The following is a 19,618-nucleotide window of genomic DNA, read 5'->3' on the forward strand; positions in this document are numbered from 1 at the left end:
AATGTGGTGTAGGAGATTTTTTATTTAGCTGTGATTTTCTACTAAATTCAGTGGCATTGGTTGAGAATGAGTACACAAACACAAACCACAACAGCGGCAAACACAATTACACAATATGGAACATGTACAAAATATGAAACCCAGTTGAATGAAACATAATAAAGGAAGTTGCATTTTTATAGAAAGCAAATCAATTGCAATGTCAGCTCATTTATTTTCCTGGAACATCAAAAACAATGTTCCTGCTTGTCAAGGTGATGTATATTGTTGAAATCTCCATGTAAATCTACATTCACATTAAGTATGAGTAAATGATGTGAAAATCTATAATGCTCTGGGATCTGGAATGAATTCTAGAAGTGAGAGATAAATAGAGAGAATAAAAGCAGCAGCCAAAGTAAATCAATTAAAGAACTAGTACAGGCAAGAGCTCTGGATGACTTTAAATTGTCTTTAAGCTGCTCATGTTATTTTCAGCAGAGACCAGAACCTGGGAGGTAACTTTCAAGCCCCAAGGGTCCCTGATATCGTAAATCCGGCCTTAAAGTGATATTAAAGCCTTGTTTTTTTTCTAAAATAACAAACATTTTATACTTACCTGCTCTGTGCAATGATTTTTGCACAGAGCAGCCCGGTTTCTTATCAGGTCCCACACTGGCGCTTCTGGTCCCTCCCTCCTGCCGGGTGCCCCCACAGCAAGTAGCTTTCCATGAGGACACCCAAGCGGGTGGGCTGCTGAGCTGCGGCTTTGTGTGGCCATTCACACACACAAAGCTGCGGCTCCAACCAGGCCCCCTCGATCTCTTGATTGACTCACTGGCTGTGATTGACAGCAGCCGAAGCCAATAGCTCTTGCTGCTGCCAAAAGCCAATCAGGAGTGCGAATCTCTGGAGAGCCAAGGCTGTCATGGACATTGCTGGATCTAGAGGGGGCTCAGGTAAATATTAGGAGGTGCTGGGTGGGCTATTGCACACAGAAGGTTTTTTACCTTCATGCATCGAATGCATGAAGGTAAAATACCTTGTGCCTTTACAACCACTTTAAGTAATGCATTTTATTTTTATTATTTTTTGTTCAGCCAGTTTAGCCTTCATTCACGCAAACAAGGTGGATGGAGAAATCCCCCCTGCCAGAATATTGTATTCTGACAGCTGGATTCTCTGCTGTTAGAATACACTGATCAGCAGCTGCAGCCGATTGACTGCAGCTCTGATCGACAGATGTTTTCTAACAGCTACATGGGAATTGAAAATTGGTCCGGTCCCTGCTGAACTGGCCAAAGTTCAATCCATCTCTGGCCAGCTTAAGGTCTACTATGCAATCACCTCGACCTATGTAGCCAACGTCTATAATCACATGATCATTGCTCATATGGATACCCTCCCAAACAAAGATATTAACGATCACTGAAACCGCACTCTATGCTGGATGCATTGGATCAAGCTGCATTCCATGCTGAGCAAAGTGTTAGGTACTGACATCTGTATCCACCATTGAAAACTAATCTCTCTAAAGGATGAGATGTGTTCTCACAAGGTGCCTAATAATACGCAACTAAGTACAGAATCTCTTAAGCTGCCCTTGCTCAGAAACAAATATTTATAAGTATAGGACCTCATATTCAATAGGACAAACCAAAAATAGCAAATTTTAGTAAATGTGGCATAGTTCAATGCGACTTCCTTTATTACAAATTCCATCAAACTTACAATGAGCCCCCTTTCAAACTCTGCTTTCGCTCATAGGTGATTTGATCCATATAGGAACTGTGGCCGCAGCATGAGAAGAAAAGAAGGAGACAAAACCCTTTACAAGAGACTCAGAAATGAAAACGTCTTTCCAGTATTTTGCTGACCATGTAAAACAGGAAACGCTGTAAATGTGTCATGTTTCATTTTACAGTTCAGCCTGCGATTGGAGAAGCACAGTGAACATTAGCGCATGATTAACAGTCAGCTCCATATGAAGGGAAACAAGGAGTGATGTTGCATCTGTTGTTGTGTTGCCAGCATTTAACCTCGACAAGGAGGTTTAATTAACCACTAATCAAGACAAGTAGCTCGTTCACAGGAGAGCTAAGGTATAAGCACTTTATAGGAGCTAACTGTAAATCAGAAATATATTGCACATTTTGAAGTGCTGTAAAACAAAATTTTTCTAAGCACATGTTTATAGAACCAAATACAAATCAATTAATAATATGGAGTTATTAGTACTGAAAGCCATAGAGTAAAGATGAAAGCTTTTTACTAAAATGACCTGAACACATCAAATATTAAAGCAGACCTATAACACAACCATAAATACTACAGTCGGAGTAATGCTTTAGTAAAAGTATAGTTCCTATCATGCATATGTTTTATGAAAAGTGGGTGTTGTAAAATTTTCCAGCTCTACCTCCTTGAATAAATTAACATGACAAAGTTAGTATTTTAAATGTGGCCATTCAATTTTGGTGGGTACTGGAAACTTCTGCAGTTAAGCAAAATTCTCTGATGCAAAAGATATAGACTTTTGCCAGTTACTTAAATACCCCTAAACACACACACCTGCCTGTAGAAGAAGAAACATAAATCAGTAACTTATATAACATGTTTTTTTATGTGATGGGTCTGTTAAGGCCACATGCACTCCTGCAAATGGGCCTGACACCGATTACATGCGAGAACCCCAGTGGGGGGTTCCCGATGATTGGCTGCGGGAGGCAGCCCCATTGATAGCAATGGGAGGCTCCCATATCCCATAACTAATTGCAGCCACTCACATTTATTTGGTCATGAAACAATCGCCTGCAAGTGATCTGCCGTGGAAGCAGAAATGGGTTCTAGCATGAAATCAGTGTCAGGCCCATTTGCAGGTATGCATGTAGCCTAAGTAGGAATACTTCTGTTTAGTGATCATCTGGTATCCAGTAAGGTAACATTGTTCTGGCAGAATGAAGGGGGGAAATCTGTGTGGATGCTGGGCCAAAGTGATTTCTTTTAGGGCCGGTTCACACCATAAAAACGCACTCCAGATTCATTCCAGATGTGTTTTTGCATGCGCGTTTTTAGCAAGTTTCAAACCTTCATGTGCGTTATGCATGTGATTTTGTGCATGATGTTCAGGCAGTCTTTTTTTCGTGAACTTCAACCCATAAAATAACACACCTGCACTCATTTTGTCAATGCAGCATACCACAACACATTGGGCATTCAAATATGTGCATTATGATGCGCTTTAGCACAGGTATGTTTAGGTCCACTGTATTTGTGCACTGGGGTGATATTCAGAATGAAAGGCATTGCACCATAATGCAGTATTTTGTAAGAAATGTTTCAAAATTGGAACAGACAGTACCTGGCATAGCTGTGCATAGCAGCCAATCAGCTTCTATTTTCCGTTTTGTTCAGTTAAGCTTTGAAAAGGTAAGACAAAAGCTAATTGGTTGCCATGCACAGTTGCTCCAGATTCTGACTGCTGCGGTTTTGATAATTTCCACCCATTGTGCGTTACCATGCTCTGTGGGTTTTAGCATACATTACTGCAATGCAAGAATCTAGTTTTAACCTAGGTTCACACTGATGCGATGCGGGAAACGCACAGGAATCGCATAACATTGCACCGCATAGCAATTGCACTGTATTCACGGGATCTGCTGCGGGTGTTAATTGAACGTTAACGACAACCCAAAAGTAGGTTGCAGAATACAGTGCTGCAAAAAAAAGGTGCCTGTATCTTTCTCATGCGTATGTAGTGTGATTTGACCCATGCAAAATGATGGGCTCAAATCACACCGCCCAGAATCGCATGTGATTTGCACAGGAATGCGGTGCAAATCACAGTGTGAACCGGCCCTTAGACACCTTTATAAACTAGCACCGCCTCTCTTTAATTGCTTCCCATCCAGTGACATACAGATATGTCACTGGATAGGAAGGGTGATATCTTGGTCATCGCTGCAGCGATGGCCAAGGTATCTGTTTTTTCAGCCTGCGATTCTGAAGCTTATTAAAGTAATCTAAGTGGCTAAAGAGCCGCTGGATTATTTTTACAGGCGGTGGTAGGGGGTCCCATTCCTCTCCCGCTGCCTTTACCGGGCTCTCAAGAGTGACCAGGGAGTCCGGTAAGGATGTGACTGGCGGCATCCAGCTCTCGGTATACAGTGAGAGGGATCAATGTTGTTCCTCCCACTGTGTGACATTTACTGGCTGATTACCAGCCAGTGAAGCAGCCAATCAGATCTCTCTTTGTCTGTGCATTGGAGCCCAGAGGAGAGATCTGGGGTCTAATAGATAATTAATAGATAGATAATAAAATGGCTTACACCTTTGTTTCCATTGCATCTGAAGTTCAACACATTTTTTACACTCCTAAAAAAAACTCTGATCGATACCAAGACAAAGTCCTTCTTGTAGGAGTATATTTATAAAAAATTGTTGTGTGACTGTCTCAAGCATTCGCACAGCCATCACAATACTAATCCCGTGATTTGTGCAATATGTGTACTTCCTATGATTGTCAGATCCATCCAATAGTCATATTGTAACTGTACTGTCTGCTTTCATGTTGTAAAGAGCTGCGCAAATTGTTGGCGCTATATAAATCCTGTATAATAATAATAATGCAGTATTGTCCTGAAATACCCTGGAGAAAAATACTGTCTTATGGCCACTAGATGGAGTTGAAGATCATAGAAAGTAAACATATTACACAATTTACAGAGATTATTCACAACGAGCAGGGCCCTCTGATTGCTCCTGTATTGAATTGTATTGTACTTGTACTGTCTGCCCTAATGTTGTAAAGCACTGCGTAAACTGTCGGCGCTATATAAATCCTGTATAATAATAATAATAATGGATGTGTGATTGCTTGAGCCATTCACACAGCAATTTTTGTTTATAAATTGACCAATTAATGGGTACTTCCATTGGTAACTAAGCCTTTACATCTTCTTTTATAGTCAGATAAAACTGGAATAGCAATTTTAGAGAGAGATCTGACTGAGTAGCACATAGGTTCCACAACCTTCAGCAGCCATCTTGTAAGCAAGAATATTACGCCACCACACTGTTACTTTATATTATACCTTGGTTCCCATTGCAAAGCATGTACATAATGTAATTATTAGATTTTAATTGCTGACAGTTCTGCAAGAGAAATTGATAACTGCTCATCACTGTCCCATCAAAGCATGAGAGGTATGTGAAAGTCATCCCTGTTTATCATATTTCATGAAGAAGGCTTTATAAATAAACTGACAGCGGAGCAACTAATGATGGCAAACATCACTAATTACAGTCTAAACAAAAGGCAAATACATAGAATTGTCATTTGTGTGCAATGTTAATTTTGTAACTTATATTTTGAATATAGACATAGTAAAAGAGAACTTGTTAATTTATTTCATAGTTAAGAAATTATTTCTACCTTTGTGGATTTTATCATGTCTAGCAAACCATCACTACAGACCCTGACACCAGTATGCCAATCAACTTATATCTGTGAATGAATATCCCTGTCTGTACATACCATTATCATCACAAGACTCTGATTGAAAGGAACTAAGAGACTGAATTTCAGACATGCTTTCGCGTGGATTATAAAGATGACAAGGCTTTTCATCCAGAGACTTCTTTGAAAGACATGGGTCAAGATCAACCTTAGCTGTAAGCGAAAAAGAAGATTTAATGTCAAAATGTTAAGGACACTCAATTAACAAGGTATAGCTTTGATCATTTCCCAAAAGGACAGAAGGTAGCTGTTCAGTTCAGAAAAATGGTAGTGAAATGTGTTTGAACGTTACAATCATGGAGATGGTTTGAAATGAAATAATTGAAATGACAACGTGCAATCATCAACCTCCAAAAGACAACAAAAAAGGACTTTAAGGATTTGTAAAGATTACACATGCTGAATAGCATGTGACCATCCTCTGATGAACACTGCATATTATTATTATTATTACACACAGGGCTTTTTTTCTCAAAGAATAGGTGCAGGAACTCAACCATGCCCACCACACTCACATACCTGCCAAATGGCATCAAATAGTAGCTCTTCCCTCTGCATACAACGCTCTCCCTCCACTGCCCTCATCTCACCCCCTCCTTAAAAGCTCCACCATCTGTCATATTTCTTACCTTTGTTGCAATATTAAGCTGAAGCACCTATCCGCCTGTAGTACTTCCCAGCATACTATACTATACTACAGTCACTTGCAAGGAAGATCATGCAGTAGGATCATCAACAACTGGTCACCAGGGAAAAAATGCAGACCACAGAGGGTGCAACCTACCACACACCCTCTCCTGCCCATGACTGCACTGAACCCTGGGTACCTGTTCTGTATCTCCCTTGTCCCTGTCCGGCACTCAGTGGGATCTGCGCAGGAGATCTGACCTGTGGGAGCTACTGGAAGATAAGCTATCACTTCTAAATGCAGAAGCTGGACTTCAGTGTTACCAAGTGATAGTGGTGAGCAGGGAGCAGAAGACCTGAGCCAGAGGTGGTGGAACTGAGTTCCCCCTAGTTCCTGCTGAAAAAAAGCCCTGATTACACATGAGTCTGTGGTGATTTAAACAAAATTAAGCATCAATAAATGTAGTGTTGAAAACTTGTGCGCACAGTGAATGTAAAAATATCCCCAAGTATCCCTCTTTACATTCATTAACAGTGGTGAACTAGGCAACTATTGAGCCAATGAGCACTCTTATTTCTGCCAACATACATCATCCTACAAAAGTGTTTGGCCGAAAACCCTTGTGTTCACTTCTCTTTTTTAATAAAGGATAGGTATAATGGTTTTATATAATTGAGTTTTTCCCTACAGAGCTCAATAGCTCAAGCTAGTGAATCAGCTAGAGGAGTCACTTGCTTCTCTATTGCCCTGCTTGTACTGGTCAGATAGTTTTCAGACTCTTAAAGTCTGTAAAACCCTATCAGCTCTGCTGTTCTCTTTAAAACAAAATCTGTAATGCTCAGTGACACCAATATCATTGCTGCACTCTACATTAAATATTTGTAAAACATAAAATTAATAGTACAAAAACATAAAACTACTGAAAATGACCCTCAATCATTGAAGTTTCCATTCAAGCAAAGTTGGGCAACAAAGAGTCAGCTAAACATTCCCAAGGGCACACTGACATAATCTGGGGTTTTAACCATCATCACCAGTTTTAAGCACATTTGTTCCATTCTGTTTGCTATGAACAGTCACCATACAATTGATAACAAACACTTCTGTTGTGTTGGATAACTGGTCCATTCCCAAGTGGGGATGGAATAAATCTGGATATAGATGAATCGAAATTCATCCAGTTCAGCAGGGACTGGCTGAATTTCAATCAATATGTCGTTAGATTGACTTGTGTCGAACGCACAACTTGGAAAACTTTTGTGATCAGCGGCTGCAACTCATGCTCATGCATGTAATTAACGTAAATATGTACCAGGGAAGTATGGAGGTAACCATTGCTGTTGTATCTTTTTGAAAACACTAGTTGACTGGCTATCATGCTGATGCAGTAGTAAACTGACCCAGACCAAGCATCCAGATTACAAGGTCTGTATTCATTCTGATTCTTAAGGCTAAGATGTCTTATGCCGCGTACACACGAGCAGACTTTTTGACCGGACTGGTCCGACAGACCGAGTCCAGCGGACAATTCGAGCGTGTGTGGGCTTCATCGGACCTGCAGCGGACTTTTTCGGTCCAAAATCTGACGGACTTTAGATTTGGAACATGTTTCAAATCTTTACGTCGGAACTCCGCCGGATCCAGTTCCTATCAAAAAGTCCGCTCGTCTGTATGCTAGCCCAACGGACAAAAACCGACGCTAGGGCAGCTATTGGCTACTGGCTATCAACTTCCTTATTTTAGTCCGGTCGTACGTCATCACGTACGAATCCGTCGGACTTTGGTGTGATCGTGTGTAGGCAAGTCCGTTAGTTGGGAAAGTCCATTGGAAGTCCACCGAAAGTCCGTCGGATAGTCCGTCGGACCAGTCCGGACGAAAAGTCCGCCCATGTGTACGCGGCATTAGAGAAAGCTTGGGAAATATATACATTTAATAGTTCTGGAGGAGTCAGCTTGTATTCTTACTGTTACAGTTTAGTAAGATGATATTTGTTTAGCAGTGTTATATTAAAAACAAAAAACTTACCATCATAGTCAAAATCCCAACTCGGCTTTTGGATTGAGTCACTATCGGAGGGGGAGTTAGATGGAGGTGGAGGTGGCAGGTTTGGAGCAACACTGCAGACTGCTACAGGTTTCCTATGTCCATGCACAGAGTCTGGATTGAAAGTGCTAAACTCAGGGTGTTCTGGAATGGTGGAGCCTTCAAAGGAGTTTCGGTCCAAGTTATTTCTGGAGTCACTTGGAATGCTTGGAGTGTAGGATATGGGGCGGACAGGCACCTGCGGAGGGATATCGGAATAGATATTCTTGTTCACTTTGGGATCCAGGAATGGCCTTTGTAAAAATGCAGAAGATACCCCAGAGTGTTTGTCTTCTGATTCCTGCTGTCTCTTCTTCTTCTTACTGGACACTATTCGGCAAACAACAAAAATTACAACCAGACAGAAGATGCCTGCTATGAAGACGATGATCCCAATGACCTCTGCTAAGCCAATGTTCCAGGAGGTGGAAACGTACTTATTGAGGGCAATATCTGTGCAATGTTTTCCACCATAACCGTTGCTGCAGTTACAAGTGTAAGAGCCATAGGTGTTTTCACATAGGGCATTGTTGGGGCATGGGTTATCTGTGCATTCATCAACATCATTCAGGCATCTGTAACAGCACAAAATCAGTGTTAAACCCACCACTCTAACATCTACTCCATTTGTTTTCAATGGCATATTATCTATAATACTGTGTGTTACCACAGGTCAGTTACAATTATAACATATAAAACAAGATGTGCACCATGATAACTAGCTTAAGTCAATAAGTATGGCATCTGATAACTTAAAACAATTATCAATTATAGGAAATTACACAACTGTAAGCAGACAGATACCCCAGACATCTGCCTTGTGAAGGCCAGCTCAGCTGCTGTCATTATTTGTTCTTTGTCTATGTGTACTATTCCTATGTAGCACAAGCCTACCAAGGGGAAACCATCAATTCTGCTTGGAGTGCTGCCTCAGCATATAGGTCCTTCATGGAGTTTTGGTAACTCCGTTTACTAATTTGCTGCTACTCTGATCATTACCCAGCCTGTCTCCTGGATTTTGCTATGCTTGTATTTGTCTGCTGCTCTCACTTCACACTAAAGCCTGGTACACACTAGTTTTTTTCCTGCAACCCCATGCAAGGTTAGTCCAGCAATCTCCCCCAGCTGAGCTATTGTGTTCTGACAGGGGGACGTCCCCCATCCCCCTCCCCCCCACAGAACACTCCGATCAGCGCTCTCTGCCATTGGCTGAGAGCGCTGAATGGGAGTCGGTCGGCTGCTGGTTTTCCAGCATGCACAGCCAGCTTCAGTTGGCCAGACATACACACAGCGGAATGTTAGCTGGTATTTTTTGTACCAGCAAATGTCTCCTGACATTCTGCCCGTGTATGGGGCTTTAGTCACAACTGCACCTAAATTCAGCATTTCCTTCAACTTTGCATCTGTTACTGCCCTGCCTAAACAGAGTACTCTCCTGATCGTTGAGTATGTAAATCCAAAAACAAATCTGCTTTCTTTGTTCATACTTTTTTCTTTTATGTTTACCTAATAACTGCTAATAACACATTACTTGACCTAGGGTAGCTACATTTACACTTGCACTGTATCTATGTAGGGAGCCATGGTTGCCACCCAGGCTGGAACACTAATATGTTTGCCTCTGTGGATGCTGCTATAGGCTAATAGTGCTATTAGGCCTTTTTCCTCCTTTTTTTTTCTCATATTCAGGCAAGTGTTTTTGCTTCCCAGCCTCCCCTTCCCTCCCATTTGTTTCCTTTTGCAGTGGGAAACTTACTGAGGGATGCTTACTGTTGCCAGTGAAGAGTAAACGTTCTCATGAATGGGATACCACTTTGGGTTTTTTGTAACCCTTACATTTGCTACTTTGCTATCAGTTTATAGTTGTTATTTGTTGATCCCCCTATTGCTCTATATACCTGTTTTATGCAAGCACCACTATGATCTTGCTTGTATCATTTGCAAGGTTACCGCTTTTTTGCTTGCAAATGTACTGCATTTTTTTTTCAAAACTATAAATAAATCCTTTAATAAAGGAAATTTTCAATAAAAAATTATTGTGCCATAACAACTAATCTATCTGCCTTTGTTCATCTCTGTTACATGGGAGGTGAGGAGTTTACAGGAAGAGACAAGGACACTTTATTTATGGCAAGATCACCAGTTATATTCTGTACTCGCTGAAAATGTTCTAGCCTGAAAAATTAAAAAAAGCAGCTATCACATCTAAAAACTGCTATGACACAACATAAAAACTTTGTAACTGGGTTTAGCTCTTGGGTTTTAAATCTGGCACTTTGCTGTGTTTTTCTGCTTATACACTAGCAGTTGTTAGAGGGTAAACTGGAAGGCTACAAAAAAAAACCCCAGATAGCAATCAATTGTGCTGCAAGTTTTAAAAAAAAAGCTAAGCTATTGCATTTTAGGCTTCACAAGTTAGTTGCACAATTGCAGCAATTCCACATTGCATGACTCCAGATCAAATTTCTCTGCAAGCATTCTGCAAGTCTGCTGCAAGTTCTGGTTCAGTTATGTCGTGCAATAGTCATCCCACCACAGGGGTCACTGTGGCTGAATTCTCATGCTGTAGACTTGCAGAGCTCTTGCTGTAGACTCACCACTGCGACTTTGCTCTTGCTAGAGACTTGCCACGCAAATTTGCTACAAATTGGAAAAGTGTCAACTAGACACTTCAAGCGGTCTGCAAGTGTACAACTTGCCAGTGAAAATGTGCAGCAAGTTAACAGACTTACAATTCAACACTACCACAAATTTGTGGCAAGTTATCCTTGCTATCTGGAAAGTGTAACTCGCTGAGGTTGTCCCTAGTAAAGTTTTGATATTTCTTAGTCTCTGCCCTTGGGGGAAAAATATGCTTAATGATGGTAACACAATGCAAGCAGACAAACTGTGACAAACTGTGACATTAATATTAGTCCTGTAAAATGTCATACTCAGGGGCAATAAACCTCATCTATCAGCTGCCTTAAACAAGATATATCTATTTTGCTATGTTGCCAAAAAAAAAAAATCAGACTTTAATTCTGAATCTGTTTTCTGTGGTGCAACAGAATTCATTTTTTTTGCCATTTTTTAAAAATGTATCCCATTTATCACCAAGCATCTTTTCTATAGTTATAACTCAGAACTCAACTAAAATGGAAATAAGACAGGAAAGATATGAAAGTGTAGGGCACAATGTGATCATTTAAAGCCTAACTCCATGTTTTATGTTACTTAAATAGTTTATTTGGACCACTAAAAATGCAGGTGCTGTCAACTATGCATGAACTGTAGGGTAGCATACAGTACACAGCACTATGTTCCAGCAGTGGTACAGGGACTTCTCATCCCATTCCTGGAACAAAATGGAGTCAGGTGTAGTGCTGCTCAGCCATTCACCATTGGAGTGTAGTGAAGATATCCCTATGTTTAACATCCAGGATTTCAAGAAGATTGGGTGGTCTGTTTGATGGAGTTTCCTTCATAAAATGTGTTTTTTTTTTTTTTTTTTTGAAAAAAAAATGTAGTGCTTAGAAAAAGTTAACACTGTTAATCGGGTACAAACTGAGTTAGCAAAATGTAAATTATATGTCTTTCACAAACAAATTAGCTATAATCGCTCAAATAACTTAATTGTTATTAGCCGTCAAAGTGATACGACGAATGAAGGAGGAGATACCTTTCTCCATGGAAACCAGATTCACATTCGCACACAGGGCCATCCAAGCTGTCAATGCATTTCCCGCTGTTCTTACAGGGATTGTCTTTACAGTATGGTCCTAACTGACATCTGCAACAGGATTATTATATTGAGATTATTATTTAATTACACGTCTATGAGTCAGTTAAAGAATTACATTTAATCGTTTAGTTAAATTTAAAAACAAAAGTATATGTTAAGGCTGACACACTTATTTTTATCACATATTCTTCTTGTGTCTAATAACTACTGATAACATATCCCCGGATATTGCAGTTTTAATAGAACATGCATATGGATTGTCTAAAATGGTTGTAGAGGTGGGGGGGGAGCGGACCTCCAGCTGTTGCAAAACTACAAGTCGCATCATGCTTCTACCTCTGGGTGTCATGCTTGTGGCTATCTGTCTTGCTATGCCTCATGGGACTTGTAGTTCTGCAACAGCTGGAGGTCCGCTAATTGCATATCTCTGCCCTATTATCTTCTACAAGTTGCAATATCATGCCAGGTTCAATCCCATCCCCGAAACAGTGGGTGCAGGTAGCACATATGTAATATACATATTGGTGCCTCATCATGTTACATAAATGTAACCGCTCTGGTGGCAAGTGTATTATGTCAGATATAGATGGTGCTGATATTTTCTTGTTGTGATAGGAGTCACAGGGCATCAAAATACACGCAGGTGAGCATGGACACTGAAATATAGTGAGTACATAAAAAAGCGCTGTTACATAAATGTGTGTGATAATACCTTACGTGTTTTTGAAACATCAAATCTCTGGTTTGTTTGTTCTTCTCAAGTGTCTTCCTATTCTTCCTTTTCAGGGTCCCCCTGTAAGACCCTTTATCCTCCACTCTGTATCCTTACCTACCCATCTAGCTTGTCCCTGTGTTTAGCCTCTCCCTCACTCCAACTGACCCCTTCAATGAAATTTTGTCTATACCATATTCTGCCAATTCCATAGGAGGTCCAAACCCTTGAGCCTCACCACTACGGTAGAAGCATAAAAAGTCTATCTGGGGTAGCTAGTAGCAGTTAATCACTTTCAGTTAAACTTGTTTGTAATTTTGAAGACATTTTGTAGCTTATCCTTGACAAATCTCCAGATCTGAGTGTCAGGAACATACTCCAGCATTTATACTTGCGCAGACCACCTTAATCCAGTCACTGTGGAATGTGTCAAGACCACCCTGTTCTTGTTACATAATCCCATCCTGGTGTGTCAGGAAGTCTGCATGTTAATCATTTAATTCACATGGCTGAAGGTGTGAATTCTTGGGCTTTCCAAACTATCTGTCTTCCACATATAATGGAAATGGAAATAAGTGTTGGGGTAGGTTCCAGACACTTACTTCCGGAGCTGAAGAAGTGGCTTGGATAAGCTATGAAAGATCTGTCACATCACAGAACAAGTCCAGTCAAAGGTAACTAACTACTACTAGATATACAATGACCTGGATAAATGAATATCTTCACAAACATTTCTGTCTGTGATAAGCTGACTGAGTCTTAAAGAGGCAAACAGATACTCTGCCAGAAAAAATAAAATAAATTCCTTATTTAAAAAGCTAATGCATGTACAAAGCCACCTAGAAAATTCCCAAAGCGTTGCCCCGTGTCTATGTCTGCCCCTCCCTACTGGCCACTGAGTCAGTCCATCTTAGCGATGAGCCAACGTGTGCATGTGCAAGGGTGAAAGGGGTGGTAGCAGGAGGTTAAAGAAAGTTCCAACATTACCTGGAAACAGAGCCCATAGGGGCAAAGTTTATGGGCCTGCTGCAGGTATGTGACAGCAACTTTATATTAAGATCAGTTTGTTTTTGTTGACAGTCTCTTTTAAGTCAGTTGGTGTTTAAACCAATGACATCTAACTAAACTGAAATTTCAATTTTTAGGTGAACTTTAGGAACAAGTTAAATGTGCAAAGAGCAATTCTGTTCAGTAAACCCTATAATCAGCTTTCCCTCCTGACCACATATACTAAACCGTAATTGGCTGTTAAGGTCTACTACATACTACTGATTAAATCACATAGTCACAGTCTGTTTAATGTAGAGTAATCACAATATCAGCAGGAGCTCGGCAGGTCAACAGAGCCCACATTCTTTGTAGAACATATTCACAGCAGAAAGATCATTCCCAGTTCTTCTGCTATGTGCAGTAAATGGGTGATCCCATATTACATTTGAGCAGTGCAACCGTTTTTCTGCTTCTATTGCCCTTTAATAATTTTATTTAGTTAATCCAGTTCTGTTAATGCTCAATGATTTCCATGCTAGGCAAGGTGCTACAGAAGAAGTAACACTGTCTGAGACTGAACTTTGCTCTTTGACAGAGTCAATCTATAGGAACAGCTCTGTATAAAAAGTCCCATTCATATTTAGTAACAACATTTTTACCAAATAAAACCTCATTGCAGCAATATTTTTTCCTGGATGGTGGGAAAGGCCTAAAGGGTTACTAAAGGTTTGTTTGTTTGTTTTTTTTGTTTTTTAAATAACAAACAATAACAAATATCTTACTTACCTCCACTTCTGGGGTCCCTCAGCGGTGCTGGTAGCTCCTCTTCTTCTCAAGTGCCCCGTCGGAGAAGCGCTCTCCTTTGGGACACCTGTGCAGGCACTCCTCCTGAGTCCGCTCCTGAGTCCTGCATCTGCGTCTATTGAGAAATGAGCGATCAAACACCACTGATTGCTCAGTTCTCCCCCTCTGTTCTGAGCAGAGAGCCATGACGGGCTCTCTGCTCTGCCCCTCCAGCACTCACTGGAGTGCTGGGCTGTGGAGAGGGTGGGTGGGGCTGGCTCAGACTCTCAACAGAATGCCAGCTGCCGGTCCAGGTATCTGAGTCGATCCCGACTGTAAAGTTGGGATCTTTCCCGGGTCTGGACTGGCTGAGTGATGTCAGCGGACAGCAGGCTTTAGTCAGCTGTTGGCTGAACACAGGTCACAGGAGTGTAGAACGAATTGTACTCCTGTGATCCATAGGAGAAATATAGCCAAAATAGCTTTGGATATACTTCTTTAATGCAGCATTGCATTAACTAATACCTAATTAAATATATTTTTTTAAATGGGAGCAGTGTAAGTACCTGAATTTAACCTGGTATCAGCCTCTTGCAATACTGTACCTATACAAAATTCATACTGGGAGAAGAAAAAGAAAGAGCACAACAAGTCAAGGAGTTGTGGTGCAATACACGGTATATGCTGATAGGAGGAGAGAGCAGAGTGACAAAGAGATGAGCTCATCAGTCTGCTGCTCCTTTTTTCAGTGTCCAGTTACAGGTGGAAAGAAGGACATGACTGTTAAGTGTTACTGAACTGCGGTGGAGACGAGTCAGGTCTTATTCCCTGACAGACGGGACTGTGTTTTGGACAGTAATACAAATCCTATGGCAGGTAAAACAGCTCTTAAACATGAATGTATTTGGATTTTTTGGCTTTAGTTCATAAATGGAAAATCTAAAAAGAGGTCTACCCACATCAACGGTATTTGGCAATGTTAATACGGATAGTGAAGAGCTGTCAAAACAAGCAATCATTTTCTGCCATCCACAACTCTTCTGTGATACACTTTTTTGATTCAATATTGTTTGCAGTAACCAGCCCATCCAAAATGCAATAGAGGTTAGATACAAGTGCTGGCTTCATCTATTCCCAAGCTGTGAGAAGTAATTCTTTCTGGTGCGGTTTCATTATTGTTTAGCTGCAGCTAAGTGGACACCTACTGGGTTTGAAATCCATGGAGAAGAAGCAATGCCTAGTCTGCTTAGAAATGTAATACTTCTGTGATATTACACAGGGACACACATCACTGTTTGCTTGTCAAGCTATTACCTGGTGTCCAAAACTCTAGCTGAAAGTATGCAATGCATTTGAAGATTGAATAAAAAAAATTGCCTAGGACTAATAAGAAATTCAGTTTCCATTAAGTCAAGACACTTATAGTGCTAAGGCATACAACCTTTGCACAAACGTGTTTAAAGGGGCGTTTTCAACAGAGGAGAAAGGCAACTCCTCTGGTTAGATCCGAGTATTAACTGACAGGGTGGTCCTGATGAGCAGAGTTTGTCCATTCATGACTATAGAAATCTTCATCTTCCTATACAGAGAGCATCGGCTCTATGGCATATGTAACAATGGCACCACCCAGAGGCTATAGAGGGAAGTAATCATTTGTTTGGTTGGGATCAGGCAATTTTTTGCAAATTGACTCTACAACGACCAAGTGTTTTATCCAGCTTAGTGTCCATGGCAATTTCCATATTTGGCGCATAGTGTTTGTATGAATGGAGATAAATTCCAAAATAATAATAATACACGATTTATATAGCGCCAACAGTTTACGTAGCGCTTTACAATGTAGAGGAGGGGGACAGCATAATTACAGTACAGTTCAATACAGACGGGACAGGAGGGCCCTGCTTGTAGAGCTTACATTCTAAAGGGAGGGGGTGGTGGTAAAAAAGGTAATAGATGCAGGGAATGATTGGGGGTGGCTCGGGGATAATTGTTAGGTGGGTGTGGGATAGGCTTCCCTGAATAAGTAAGTTTTCAGGGATCTCCTAAAGGTGGACAGGTTAAGGGCTGATCGGATATACTGGGGCAGGGAGTTCCAGAGGATGGGAGAGGCTCTGGAGAAGTCCTGAAGGTGAGCATGAGAGGAGGTAACAAGGGAGCTAGAGAGCAGGAGGTCCTGGGAGGAGCGGAGAGGACGATTTGGGCAATATCTGCTAATGAGATTGGTGATGTAGCTGGGGGCGATGTTGTGGATGGCCTTGTATGTTGTGGTTAGCATTTTGAATTTTATACGGTGGGGTAAGGGAAGCCAGTGAAGGGATATGCTGGCAATGTTTTTGTATTGACTGATTACATCTAATTTTATACTTGTGATCAGGGCTGTAGAATGACAGACAATCAGATCTCCATCAATAAGAGGGGACAATTTTAAGAATTGGTTTTGAATGCCTTTTTTTAAAACTGTGGTCAGTGATCAAGGACTGTAATTTAATATGTTTTATAGCTGCACGCAACCAATAAATTATGGATACACAGCAAACCCATATGCAGTTTGTTTCATGCATGGGGTTTTCTGCCATGTAATATATTAACAGGTTTCATAGTATTCATACTGCTGGAAGATTGATGAGCCATAGATGGCACAGTAGTGGGATACTCGTATACAGTACTCTGGAAGGTTTAAATGAAAAGTTGCTAGTACCTTCAAACAGTATATAAACACACAAGGTGCATCCACTCCTTTCCTCCCCAAGTATTAAAAGAAACAAGGAGTATTACAACTTACCTCTGGCCGGTGTAATCTCCTCTACAGTGGCAGATAAAGTCATCCTTAACTGCAATACAGGTACCACCATACAAGCAAGGGTTGGTGGCACAGGGATTGACACTTATTTCACAATGTGTGCCCACATATGATGATGTACATTTACAGTAGTAACCTGTTGGAGCAATCACAGAAAGTTCAGTATCAGGTTAGCAATATCACAGAAATACAACTACACCTTTCTGACAAACATTATAATATAATGTAGGTCAGTGAACAAACAAAACTGCAAATAGCAAATGTGTTATTTCTCTTGTTCTCATGTCTGCACAGGCATATGGAGGTTCAGTTGTGCCAAAAAGAAAATCTGCTTGTCGCCACAGGGAGTAAGTAGATGCAATCAGCTACATTAGAGTATCCCAAATGTTGTTCATCCGCAGTGTGTGTCAAGGCACTATTAATAACCACCCACCTACACTACTATTAGTGAGCTATCTTCTCCAGAATGTCAACTGTCACACATACAACACCATACAACGGTTTAACCATGCTCCCTACGGTGTCCAATGTAAAGATATACAAGTGAGAGATGTGAGGAAACAGCACTTGCACAAAAAGATGACACACCAACCTTACACAAAATATACTAAAACAAAGTGCAAAGTAAAATTAATTAATACACAAATACAATGAATATGTCGGAATTATACAAGTGACACTGATTATCAAATAACTAAAGTGCATCACTCAATATTGTGTACTGATATTAGAGATTTTTTTCCCTGTTGCGATCTTGATAAAAGTGTTTCACAATTCTTGCTATGCAAAGAATTCTCTCTGCTCTTCTGAAGCCACAGCCATCAAAAGAAAGGAAGAAAAAAAAAAACGGGCAATCTGCCAAGAATCACAACATTCTTTAGCAGTTGAACTAAGTCTAAACATTGTAACAATTTGTCAATGGAATAGACTTCCTGTGTAAATGAATTAAATTTAACCACTTAAACACTAAACCTTTTTCTGACATTTGTTGGTTTCAAGTTAAAATATTTTTTTTTTTTGCTAGAAAATTACTTAGAACCCCCAAATATTATATATATTTTTTAGTAGACACCCTACAGAATAAAATGGTGGTTGTTGCAATATTTTATGTCACACTGTATTTGCGCAGCAGTCTTTCAAATGCAATTTATTGGGAAAAAATTACTTTAATGAATTAAAAAAAAAAAACTAACCAGTAAAGTTAGCCCATTTTTTTTTGTATAATGTGAAAGATTTTACGTCACGGGAATCGTGAGAGAATCGTGATCTTTTTATTCTAAGCAAAAAAATCGTGATTCTCATTTTTGGGCAGAATCGTGCAGCTCTAACTGATATGCACAAAAAAATATTTAATGTGCAAACATAGCAAACTTAACCACTTCCGGACCACCCGCTGTCGATATACATCGGCCTTTTGACGTTAAATACCATTGTTATGGCAACAGATAGCTGCCATAACCCCGGAATTTTTTTCAACAGCGGGTGGTCCACTTTAAGATAAAAGTGGTCTCCATGGCAGATTCCCCGCGAGATCACTTTTATCAGCGACGGGAGAGATTCCCACCCCCTCCCCACCGCGTCCCAGTCGTCTCCGCCACTTACCGAATCCGTCGGTAGCAGGGGAGACAATATTATCCTATCCCCGGATAGGCAGGAAGTCAAGTGAGGGAATGATGGCCCCCCACTCAACTTCATACCACTGGGTGACGGCAGTGATGTCAAACGTCACTTCCGCCCAAGGGCCTTAAAAGGGACATTTTTTTTATTGCTTTGAAGTGCAAATGTGAAATCTGAGGTCTTTTTGACCCCAGATCTCACATTAAAGAGGTCCTGTCATGCTTTTTTCTATTACCAGGGATGTTTACATTCCTTGTATTAGGAATAAAAGTGATCCAATTTTTTTTTTAAAAGGACAGTGTAAAAATAAAAAATTAGTACTAAAATAAATAAGGAAAAAAAAAAAATTTAAATCACCCCGTTCCTCCGAGCTCGCACATACATACTTAAGTCATGCCCACATATGAAAACGGTGTTTAAGCCACATATGTGAGGTATCACCGCGATCATTATAGCAAGAGCAATAATTCTAGCACTAGACCTCCTCTGTAACTCAAAACTGGTAGCCTGTGGAAATTTTTAAACGTTGCCTATGGAGATTTTTAAGTGCCAAAGTTTGTCGCCAATTTTAAAGCATGACATGTTGAGTATCAATTTACTTGGCGTAACATCATCTTTCACAGTATAAAAAAATTGGGCTAGCTTTACTGTGTTCTTATTTTGGGCTAGCTTTACTGTGTTCTTATTTTTTTATTAAAGTTATTATTATTAAGTGTATATTTTCCAAAAAAAAATGCATTAATAAAGACTGCTGCGCAAATACAGTGTGACAAAGTATTGCAAC

The 19,618-nt window shown here is 40.4% G+C and overlaps 1 protein-coding gene across 7 annotated transcripts in view; it reads right to left on the reverse strand.

Moving 5' to 3' along the window:
* The window catches only part of FAT1 (FAT atypical cadherin 1), a 382,476-nt gene that overhangs the window by 11,057 nt on the left and 351,801 nt on the right, over nucleotides 1-19,618 (reverse strand). For 6 of the 7 annotated variants that reach the window (XM_073607779.1, XM_073607796.1, XM_073607788.1 and 3 more), the window contains 4 exons: nucleotides 17,200-17,353; nucleotides 11,870-11,980; nucleotides 8,152-8,783; nucleotides 5,516-5,650 (listed from right to left, as the gene is read on the reverse strand). In XM_073607779.1, the coding sequence (XP_073463880.1) occupies nucleotides 5,516-5,650; nucleotides 8,152-8,783; nucleotides 11,870-11,980; nucleotides 17,200-17,353 (1,032 nt within the window). Of the gene's footprint in view, nucleotides 1-1,710; nucleotides 1,768-5,515; nucleotides 5,651-8,151; nucleotides 8,784-11,869; nucleotides 11,981-17,199; nucleotides 17,354-19,618 lie in introns of all 7 variants that reach the window. The other variant, XR_012236892.1, reaches the window with a different exon arrangement.

Source organism: Aquarana catesbeiana, linkage group LG01 (genome assembly GCF_042186555.1).
Source record: "Aquarana catesbeiana isolate 2022-GZ linkage group LG01, ASM4218655v1, whole genome shotgun sequence".
Lineage (NCBI taxonomy): Eukaryota > Metazoa > Chordata > Amphibia > Anura > Ranidae > Aquarana > Aquarana catesbeiana.